This window comes from Leucopleurus acutus (assembly GCF_964270905.1).
Source record: "Leucopleurus acutus genome assembly, chromosome: X".
NCBI classification, from domain to species: Eukaryota; Metazoa; Chordata; class Mammalia; order Artiodactyla; family Delphinidae; genus Leucopleurus; species Leucopleurus acutus.
Window position 1 is genome coordinate 91,853,766 of NC_139148.1, and position 12,189 is coordinate 91,865,954.

The 12,189-nt window shown below is 37.0% G+C and overlaps 1 protein-coding gene across 1 annotated transcript in view; it reads left to right on the forward strand.

Annotated features, from left to right (window-relative positions):
- Nucleotides 1-12,189, forward strand: part of IL1RAPL2 (interleukin 1 receptor accessory protein like 2) — a gene marked incomplete at both ends in the record, with an annotated part of 1,088,726 nt that overhangs the window by 1,051,274 nt on the left and 25,263 nt on the right. Inside the window, one exon of the mRNA XM_082865016.1 lies at nucleotides 10,175-10,320. Within this exon, the coding sequence (XP_082721142.1) occupies nucleotides 10,175-10,320 (146 nt within the window). The remainder of the gene's footprint in view (nucleotides 1-10,174; nucleotides 10,321-12,189) is intronic.

Here is a 12,189-nt window from a genome sequence, read left to right on the forward strand (position 1 = left end):
TTGTGTGGGTGTGGGAATTCATTCAGGCTATGGCCATTTATGCTAACACACGAGTTAATTACTAGATTCTGTTTTCTAGCTTCCAAAAGCAATGTCCTTGAAACAAGATTTTTACACAGTATGGTGAATTGGAACAAATCTGGTAGTTTCATCGAAAACAAAGTTGCTAATCATATCATTAGTTCAATCAAGAAAAGATCTGCATTCTTTCATAGCCCACATATATTCTCCAAAGGGAACAGTTCTGACAGCAGAATGCTGAAGATGTGAAGTAGAGGATTCCTCTCAAAATCATTTCTGGAAACAAAATTTCCTTCTGAATGCATAGCTCTCCCAAAGGGTATTGTATTTACTTCATATTTTAATTGAATCACAACTCTTGTGTTGTGCACATATGTCAGAAGTGCACTGCCCAGTAGATCTAAGAAGTGGGGATGTAAATTAATTTCTCTTAAGAAGTTAACTTATGGAGAAGCTGCTGCAGAGGCAATGGATCTGGCAAGACGACTGACCATGCTGCCTAGGTTCTCCATTTCCTGGGCAGCAGCTTGATCCTAGAAGTATGTGTTGTACCTTTTTATCTCTTAGTATTGCCCCAGAGGAATAGAAGACTTTGAAGAAAAAATCTACCTAAGGGTAGATTAGTGCAGCCTAATCTATAGTCAGTGCAGCCTCTGTATTCAGCAGTTCCCTTGCATTTTGTTTGTTTGTTTGTTTATTTGTTTTGCGGTACGCGGGCCCCTCGCCGCTGTGGCCTCTCCCACCGCGGAGCACAGGCTCCGGACGCGCAGGCCCAGCGGCCATGGCTCACGGGCCCAGCCGCTCCGCGGCACGTGGGATCCTCCCGGACCGGGGCACGAACCCGCGTCCCCCGCATCGGCAGGCAGACTCCCAACCACTGCACCACCAGGGAAGCCCCCCCTTGCAGTTTGACTAGCAGATTTGATCGAATCCTGACCAGGGTTTTGGAGTTCTTATTTGTTTGTTCTCTGGGTTACTTTGACCACCATGGTTCCTTGTATCTCCTTACTTGCAACCTGCTGCCAAAGTACTCAAACTCCACTCTGGGCATACAGATTCTCCTTTATCTCCCTTTAGGCAGAAATTTGGCATAGCCCTACCAAAGTCCATGATGTTTTAAGAGACTGAGCCCTAAGGAAATTTGAACCCAAATGTAGCATCCAATCACAACTGCCAGCCTATCCCATACAACTGCATCGCAGCATTTCCACTGACTCCAAAAGATGTCATCTGTGGGGATGTTAAGGGAATTTTGCATGTGCAGTAGCATAAGCTACAGTTGTGCAAATCTGGTTATTTTTATCTACCATTTTAAAGTCCTTGCAACAAGCTGCTCTCTACAAGCTCTACCATGTCTATTCAGAGAAGTCAAATTATTATTTGGAGGAGACACAGTGGAAACTATCCTTAGGAGAGGACTTCCTAATTTCTGTCCCTCTGTTTAAACTTAATGGGAACGGCTTGCAAAGTGGGGTAAGAGAGTTCATGAACAGGAGTAGTCTTTGGGTATGAGCATTCTAGCAAGACCAACCCAGTTCCACACCTTTACAGACTTTCCTTTTAATTAATCTTAACAGAGGCTTGAGAATTTTTTTAAAAAAATTACAGTGAGGTACATATTCCACAGTGTTAATAAAAAATGCCAGAGAAACTGAACTAATCCTATTAAACAAGAAATAATAGTCCTTAAGCTTCCCTGCAGGGTTGTGAATTGCATCTGATAGTCGATGGAGACTGCATGAATTTCAGTGCAATTGCTTTGCCCCAATGGAGAGTAATTTTCGATTATAAATCTCACTTTACAAATCTCCCTATCAATAGCTAATGTTTTTCTCCCAGCCAATACCATAAAGCAAGTTTACCAAATCTTGTATAATTCTTGACCTGAAAAACATATTCAATTTATCTTAAGGCTTTTCAGACAAGCTTCTTAAAATGCAAATAATTTAATTTACTTTCAATTCCTAAAAGGCTACAAGTTGAATATGGGCTTTGTTCACTTGTAAGTTTTGTTTTTTTCACTCCTGCTTCTACCACTTTCCAGCCTTCTGTTTCCATCCCTTTACCTTAACATACCTTTCTTGAGTAAGTGAAATGCTCTTGACAAAGAAGGGAATGTGATACAGGTATGAAAAGATTTTATTCTTAAAATAGGGTGAGTCTATGTTAAAGATCCAAAATAACCTATTAATATCTCACCAATTTAAACAAATAATATGGAGCTGGGAATATTAATTTTTCCCCAGGAAGGCCAAGGCAAAATGATGAGCTCTGTTTTGGCAGCTTCCCACCATGCTTTTTCAGTGCCTTGAAACACCCAACCTGCTCTGGCTGCCCCAAAATTGAACTAAAAACATAACAAAACAATCCCCTAACACACACATAATCTCTTGTTTTCTCCCACTCTCAGGTCATCCCACTGGAAGGAGGAATATTGATTGATCACTTTGCCTTGACTTAAATAATTTTCAAAACTCATCATATATATATATGTAAGTGTAGATATTGTAAGTCATAAGGAGTCTTCAATGGAAAAGTAAACTTCATAAGCAGCATAGTTTTACCTAAGGGCAGCCTTAATGACCATTTATCTGAAGGATGATTTTTGGAGGAGTGGTGACTCTACTATCCACAGTTCCACTTCCACAGTGGGTCTTAGCCTTGACGTATGCATAAAATATTTAAAGGCTACCTAAGACATATTTGTTATCTCTCTTCATTTACTGAGCAGATTATAGATGCCTAGTCTCAAATATGGTGTTTTCTATTGTAAGCTGCTCGAGACAAGCAACTATAGTTAGTAAATAATAATTCCTCCATGTTTCTATGCTACACGGTACGTTGCAGAAACATTTTGACATCCTAAATTACATTGGATTTTTATGATAACCATCTGAGATAAATCATATCAGTTTATTTTACAGATTAAAAAATCTGAGGTTTAGTGACGGAGGAAGAGCTGTCCTTGGGCAGTTGATTCATAGTTCCAGTGGAGCTACATTGACTTTATCAGAACACAGCTAGCAAGAATCATCAATTCTCAGAATGATCTGTTGTAGTCCACATTTAGGATATAAAGAGTCAAAACCTGCCCAGGACTGAAAGAGTAAAAAATCAGTTGGGACTGAGAATAAGCAGCCCAGCTATTAATCAGGCTGGGAGGACAGACAGATAAAACCAGCTGCAAAGTTAACAGAAAATACTGTTTCTTCCAAGGTCATGCAGCAGTTGTATAATGCCATAATGACCCCCACCTCTTTGGAGTGACTACTGTTTTCTTACCAGTGATGCCCAGACCTGCTTTGCTATTTTCATATTACTGGGAATACCCAATTAGTAAACCACCTCCTCATGACAGTACACAATTCCTAGTCAATCCTCCCCCCATACCACCAACTGCCTCAGAAGTTGCAATCAATCCAGAACTTATTTCTGCTTCTTTACACCATCCTCAGAATCTTTAGTGGGAACCCAAATGTTACAAAAGATGCTTTTTTCTTCTCTTCAATCAAGAAACAATCCACAGTTCCTCTGGAGCGTTCCTTCCACAGTGTATTCAGTCAACAAATCTGATTGTGTCAGCCTACGGGCTTGATCCTGGTCTTTGACTAATAAGGCTTTAACAGGAATTTTTTAAAAAGCAAATGACACTAAAATAAAGATTTTGTTTCCTTAAGAGGGTTTTTAAAAACTATCTCCTATTATTGATGTTCTCAATCATTATTCCTGGATAATGATTACTCATACTCAGAATAAAGACCCAGAGACTTGCAAGATACCTAGTCGTCAAAGGAGGATTCAGTTTGGTTTCAGGGACTATTTACAGTTAATGGAAACTGGAACAGCACATACAACTCAACATCAAAAAAACAAAGAACCCAATTAAAAATGAGCAGAAGACCTGAATAAACATTTTTCCAAAGAGGAAATGCAGAAGGCCAACAGGCACATGAAAAGATGCTAAACATCGCTAATCATCAGGGAAATGCAAATCAAAACCAAAATGAGAGATCACCTCACACCTGTCAGAATGGTTCTCATCAAAAAGAACACAAATAACAAATGTTGGAGAGGATGTGGAGGAAAGGGTACCCTAGTACACTGTTGGTGGGATTGTAAATGGGTGCAGCCACTGTAGAAAACAGTATGGAAGTTCCTCAAAAAACTAAAAATAGAACTACCATATGTTCCAAGAATTACAAGCTTTCATTTTATTTTATTTTATTTTATTTATTTTTTATTTTGGGGGGAATCCAATCTCTTTGCTCTATTTCATTTTTGATTTTTAAAAAATTCCATCTTTATTGAAGTATGATTGACAAATAAAAATTGTATATATTTAATGTATACAATGTGATGTTTTGGTATATGTATACATTGTGAAATGATTACCACAATAAACTAATTAACATATCCATCACCACACAGTTATCATTTTTGTGTGTGTATGGTGAAAACACTTGAGATTTACTCTCCTCTCAAATTTCAAGGATACAGTACAGTATTGTTAACTATAGTCACCATGCTGTACATTAGGCTTCCAGAACTTATTATCTTACAACTGAAAGTTTGTACTCTTTGACCAGCAATTCCCCATTTCATCTACCAACCAGCATCTCCCTATTTCTTCCACCCTCCAGCTCCTGGTAACCACCATTCTGTCACTATTAGTTTGGCTTGTCTAGAGTTCATATATAAGTAATATTATACAGTATTTTTCAGTATTTTTCATTCTCTGTCTGACTTATTTGACTTAATATTCTCCAGGTTCCCCTACGTTGTCATAAATTGCAAGATTTTCTTTTCTTTTCTTTTTTGAGACTGAATAATATTTCATTGTACACATAAACCATATATTCTTTTTCCATTCATCTACTGATGGACACAAGTTGTTTCCACATCTTGCCTATTATGAATAATGCTAAATTGAGCGTGAGAGTACAAATATCTTTTTGAGATCTTGATTTAATTTCCTTTGATATATACCCAGAAGCGGGATTGCTGGATCATATGGTAGTTCCATTTTTAGTTTTTGGAGGAATCTCTGTACTCTTTTCCACAATGGCTGCACCAAATTGCATTCCCACGATTAGTATACAGTGTTCCCTTTTCTCCACATTCTTGCCAATGGATATTAACCCGTTATCAGATATATGGTTTGCAAATATTTTCTCCCATTCTGCAGGTTACATTTTCACTCTCATTTTATTTTATTGAGGTATAATTGACATATACCATTATATTAGTTAAGCTCACATAGTTAACATAGTTAACTCTTTTATTAATGTGGTGAGAATGCTTAAGATCTAATCTCAGCAACGTTCATGTATAAAACACATGTTACTAACTATAGTCACCATGCTGTATATTAGATCCTCAGAACTTCTTATAACTGCTTTTATTGCTATTATTATTTTAAACAAACTGTTACCAGTTAGATCAATTATGAATAGGAAAAATAAAATATTTTTTCTTTATTTATTCCTTCTCTAACACTCTTCCTTTCATTATGTAGATCCAAATTTCTGACCTATATCATTTTCATTTTCTCTTAAGAGGTTCTTTTAACATTTCTTGCAAGACAGGTATACTGACAACAAATTCCCTCAGTTTTTGTTTGTCTGAAAAAGTCTTTATTTTTCCTTCACATTTGAAGGATAAATGGATACAGTATTCTAGGTTGGTAGTAATTTTCTTTCAACACTTTCAATATTTCACTCCACTCTCTTCTTGCTTACATAGTTTCTAAAGAGAAGTCTGATGTATTTCTTATTCTTATTCCTCTATAGCTAAGCTTTTTCCTCTGAATTCTTTTAAGATTTTCTCTCATTTTTTCACTTTATACAGTTAGAATATGATGCATCAAGGTGTAACTTTTCTAATTTTCACTCTGCTTGGTATTCTCTGAACTTCTGCATCTGTGGTCTGGTATCTTTGGAAAATTCTCAGTTATTACTACTTCAAATATTTCTATTGTTCCTTTCTCTTTTGGTATTTAGATTACATGTATGTTATGCCTTTTGTAGTTATACCTCAGGTGTTCAATGTTTTGTCCCTTTTTTTGCCATGCTCTTTTCTCTTTGTGTTTCAATTTAGGAAATTTCTGTTGATTGTCTTCAGGATCACTGATTCTTTGGCCACGTCCAGTCTGTTAATGGCCCATGAAAGCCACTCTTTATTTCTATTACAGTGTTTTTATTTCTAGCATTTCCTTCTGAGCCTTTCTTAGAATTTCCATCTCTCTGGTTATGCTACCAAGCTATTGATTTATGTTGTTCACTTTTTCCATTTGAGCCTTTAACATATTAATAATGGTTATTTTATATTCCCATTCTGATAATTCTCTGCCATACCTGAATATGGTTCTGACACTTGCATTGTCTTTTCAGACTTTCTTTTTAACATGCCTTATCATTTTTTGATTGAAAGCCAGATGTGATGTATCAGATAAAAGGAACTGAAGTAAATAGGTCTTTATTGTGAGATTTTATGTTTATGTGGCTAGGAGTTAGGCTGTGTTTACTGTTTTCTGTAGTCGTAGGTGTAAGAGGCTAAAATTTCCTATAATGTACTTGTTTATGTCTCCACTGTTTCTTTCAGTTTTCCTAGAGACTGCTTCTTAAATAAGGTCTGAGTTTTGCAGGTTTTTCAGCTGAAAACCTTTGTAATCATACAGGAGCTTGATTGGTGTGGTGGTAAGTATTCTATAATCCTATGGTAAAGTCTTAGTCTTTCAATGAACCTGTACCTTCAGGCTGTGACCTTTACAAGTATTCCTCAGCTTTCCTCCTTTTCTTAGATGAGACAGGAAGGCTTGAGGAGGCTGGAGTTGGATATTTCTCTTCCCCCAGTTTCGGTAAAACCCAAGTAATTTAGGTTCTGCTAAAGAGTTTCACTTGAGGGCGTGCCTTTGTTAAGAAGAAAGAGTGCTCTGGGCTCATTTCAAGATAGTTGCTTTTCCCCTTCCTGTGCCAAAAGCATAAAGGATTCTCTGATCTTCACCCTGAAACTCTGGACAGGCTCTTGGAAGCAAAACTCATGAAAGTATAGGGCACCCCTAAGATTAGATCCCATGGAGTTTTGTTTTTTTTTTTTTAACTCTCAATCTAGTCCATATTGGGCCTACAGTGACTCATCAATTACATTTTAAGTGTTTTTATTCATGCTGATTCCTGCTCCTGGGTTTCTGCTCCCAGTACACTGTGATTCTCAGTAATTGTCTAGCTATCTCAAATTTAGGGGGCAGGAGTTTGCCCTGTGACCTCAATTCTCTGATGGATCTACGAAAAGTTGTTGACTTTTATTTTGTTTGCTTTTTCTCTTATAAGTATGAGAGTGACAACTTCTAAACATTTTCTAGTATTACTTTTTAATAATAGGTCTTAACAATAAAACTTTTGAAACTAGTGATTTCTGTCACCTGAATTTAGTATTTTTTATTTTGCCAGTGTTCACTGTTGCCTATAACTTGCCTTCAATATTAATCCTTGGAATGAGATACTTCTGAAGTTATTTGAAGTATATCCCAAGACCCCCTTATTTGTATCCTCCATTCCAAAACCAGTCCCTTCAGTGTCTCTCTTTCAAACATTTTGCAAAAACCTGTTCCTATCTTCCCTCCTAGAAAACACTTCCTTCTTCCTTTTGTTTAGGCAGAGTCTTCTCAAGCCTTCTCCAGCTAATTTAGTAAATAATAATCTCTCCCTTTTTTGAAATTCCATTGTAAGAATGACTGTACCATCCTGTTTTACTTCATTCCGCCTATAATTTTTTCAGCTGTGTAGATTTTGTCTCGTTTAAATTTTAATGCTTACTGGGAGCAGGCACCTGGTCTTTTAGTGCTTATACTGCTCTTATACCAAATACCTATCCCAGAGCTAGGCACTCAGGGGAATGACAAAGAATAATTGATAGATTGTTACATATCAATATTTGCTAGGAAATTGTGACTGCTCTGCAGAATGATTTATAGACATAAACACCAATTTTCTCTTTAATTACAAAAAAGCAGGTCTACTCTAGATTTTCAAGAGCTGATAATTAAGACACCTCATATATATTAATAGATGAAGGATCATTTTTCAAATCCTCTCTCTAGATTCTTTCTGCAGCCTGTGAAGAGCTGTTTTTGGAAACTGCATTAGAAATGAAGAGGGAAAGGCTTTGTCTGGAGGGACAGGATCAGCTTTCTGCCTTATGCCTGGCAAAGGCTGTGGCTGCCCTACATGTGAAGCTTTAAATCAAACTTAATTTGTGGTGCTTAAGCAGCTTCTGGCCTAAAGGGGGTTATCCCATAGCAGGTCACACAGAACTAAAAGAATTGAGTATAGTGTGATATACACATAGCAGGGGGAAAATAGAGTAAAATTCAATATAAACCATTAGGACAGTAAATTCCCATTTTTCCTTGTTTAGGTATGTGTTGGGAGAGGAGAAAGAGAGGAAAACTGCAAGTTTAGCCAGGAAGAAAAAAATGAATAGACTACCAGTGAAATATGGTTAAGAAAATTCTTATACTAAAGAGACTTACTCAAGTTACCAATGCCAGTATTGTCAACTCTCTGATATGTATATTATTGGAAGGTAACAGAAATAGGGTTAATTTTAAAAGCATCTCTATTTGGAATATAATCTGGGTTTAGGATTTCAGTATGGAAGATTCTCAGATTCTAAGAACTCCCTCTCACCAACCCAACTTTAAGTCTTTCCTTCTCTTAAAGGGGAGCCAGAAGAGATTAATCCAAACAAAATTGAAATATCAATAAGTATAAATACAAATATGTTTCGAGGAGCCAAAATTTATAAAGTTCACCTTTGGATAATGAAATGTTGGTGTTTAATAACATTCATTTGCATTTGCATATGCCATTTAATCTTGAAATCATTTTACCCATTTTACCCCCACAACAAAGTTAAGTATGGCAGGTATTTTTCCCAACTTAAAGATGAGTTATATTAAGGTGCCATTGAGTTAATTACTTTGTAAGAATACAGCTTGAGCTTGTAAGTGGGAGGCCCATATTTATAACCCAGTTTTCTCTGAGTACAGTTGTCTTTTCCAACTTTATGCTAAATGCCAGTAAATCTGAATGTTCTTCTCTGCCTTCCTAACCAGGTGTCAAAAAGGAGATGAGAATTACTTTAAATGCCCCAAATGTTCCATCTTGCAAATTCATGTATTTAACAACCTCACCCCAGAACTTAACAGCAGGCTTTCCACTATTTAGACTCACAATTTTCTCTTTCTTTGGTTAAAACCAGGAGTTAGAAAGTAATAGTAGGCAGTGTACCTACTTTCACCTCACCCAGGAGGCAGCTGGCCATGGCAAGAATATAACTCTCCAGAGAAACAAGAGGCACGCTCCTCAGGAAAGGTTCCTGGCAACTCAGCTCCTCTGTGAAGAACAACTGTTACTGGCCATTCAAGAACCTTTGCAACTTCACTTGAGAAAGCAAAAGGCAGCACTATGAGAAAATGTCACATAGGGCAGTTCCTCCTAGGGGCATGGGAGGGTGTGGAGGGAAGGAGAAAGACAAATGGCGAGCAATGTCGGGAGAAAGCAGGGCCATGGTAGGTCATTGGAGGATTAGGGGTATATACCTGCATTGGACAGAAGGCAGGAGAAAGTAGAGAACAGGCTTCTCACTGATATTTGGGGATAAAAGGCCACTAAACACCCTTAGTTTAATTCTCATAAGGCAGTCATTTTCAAGGCCCATTTCTTTACCATCTTGCCCCCTGTTGTCAAAACTCTAGCCTCTGACATAAACTCTACATTTCTACAGACATTTTTCCCTTCATGCCGTGTTGCAAAAATCCAATTTGTTTTCATAAGCTCAGCTTAGAATATGGAGTCCAACGTCTCCTCCTCTTTGCCACACAAATCATATTGGCTTCATTTATCAAAGCCTAGTGGCATGATAATATTTCTTTTTGCTGAGTGAATTCCTCACTTTTTTCATTTTCCATCTGATCTTTGCATTAAGAGTCACTTTTTGTGTTTTCTTTTCCAAGTTTCTGCACATACACCCCGTCAGGACTCTCCAGCCCACTGGAGACCTTAGTAAGCTACGTAACCATCTTTAGTCCTTGCATGGCTGGGCTCTCCCCAAATCAAACCAATTCAGCCAAGAATACTTTCCTTTATTTCAGGCTCCTCAAAGAGCATCTTGGAGAAAAAGAAGTTGAGTTGGCACTCATCTTTGATTCAGTGGTGGAGGCTGACCTGGCAAATTATACCTGCCACGTGGAAAACCGAAATGGACGAAAACATGCAAGTGTTCTGCTGCGTAAAAAGGGTATTTTTTTAAATAACTGTTACTATAGTTTGTTTACCTATCAAGTAACTATTGAAGTTAGGTATGTTTCCTGGCCTGATTTTATCATTTAGTATAAATGTCTATTAAACATTTTGTCTTTTTAAGGAAATATCTCTCTCTTGCTGTGGATATTAGCATAAAATTCCTATGATCTTCCATACCATTAGGAAGTGGATAAATTAAATGAAATGTTGTTATTTGTTAAATCCAGTGAGGTGAAATATACCTTGGTTATAAGTGTTACATAAAATTTGATAGGCATTGATATTAAACATTTTCTCTATATTTCACTTCATCCTATATTGCTTAAATTAAATAATAGGGGTTTTACTATTGGATGAGAAACAAAATCACTTCTTTATTCCCTGACTAAAATATAAATAAAAATAATAGATAGTATCATATAATTTTTACAATTATTATAATAAAGATCATGAACAATATTTCATGATATGACCTGGTGTTGAAGGCCTTCAGCAGGTGCATATATTTTTAAATACTTTGGCATTTATGTAGATCCCTCTCTAGAGCTGATCCCTCTCTAGAGTTGGAAATTGTATATAATGAGCAAAGAAAAGAAACTATAAATTTACAAATAAAAGAGATAAAAACAGACATAGGAACAACAATCCCAGCTGCTGGAGCAACTTCTGAGATTGGCTCTTACCATGAAATAACTCCTGATTACTGCAAAAGGCTAAATACTTTCTGTATGTGTGCATCTGGCAAAGGTTTTGTAAATGTAACACAACAAATGTTCTCAATCAGTGTTCTTTTTGCCTAGGCTATAGAGCTAGAACAGATTCAATCAGCAAGGTCACTAGTTGTACCTTGTAGCCAAGATGGAATTTCTATTTTCCAACCAGCCCTAATATATAACCTTGACCAGCAGTTCTAGGAGAAGCAGGGAAATGTCATTATTCTGAGAATAATGCTTTTATCTCTCTAGCACCATTTCTTACTCTGTTGGACTTGATTTCATCTTAAAATAATGGAGTATTTAAGTATAGAGGAGTCTAATATAGAAAGTGAAACTAGGAGACCCTGCTTCAGGAGATCCTGGTTCAGCCACTGCCTTGGCTACCTACTTCAGTAGGACTAACTTGTCTGATTAGACATCCTAAACTTTAGTTTCCTCATCTATAAAATAGGGGTAAAAGTACCTACCTTGTAGAGTCACTTTAAGGTTCAAATAATAATGATATGGTGTGAAATATACCATGCTCAAACAAGATTTGTTATTAAATGGAATTTGGATAACTTGTATCCACTAAGCAACCACTTGTCCACCTACTTGAAGGGCAGACATTGATTATGTCCAGATACCTTCTTGCAAGGATTGCTTTGTTCCTGTCCATCTCAGTCTTATTTTAGGCTTAGAGATCCTCCAAGCCAGACTCTGCTGCACCTCTGTATCCTCAGCAACTTGGGCAGTGTCCGGCCACTAATAGGCACTTAGAACTCATTCTGGTTAATAAATGAATAATGTTCTCTTTTATTATTGAGGATCATGTATAGCAAGCATCGTGTTAGGTACTAGGGAATAGTCATCCCCAAGTCTGTGGGGGGCTTATAGTCTTCAGGGCAGTGAGGGTGCAAAGAAAGACAAAGCTCAAACATGAAACAAAAAATTGCACAAAATGTGTATGGTGTTACAATTAAAAGCCTGCTCTGAGGAAAAATAATGAGGGTCTTACCATATAGTCAGTCAGTAGAGACAGAAATAGCCTTGAGTTTTAAAATAAATCCATTTCCGTTTAATAAGTAAAGCAACCACTAGCAGCCCTTCAAATTTCTAATAATCTGACACTAGAAACCAAGGTACGCTGCAAAATTGCTGCCTCCCAT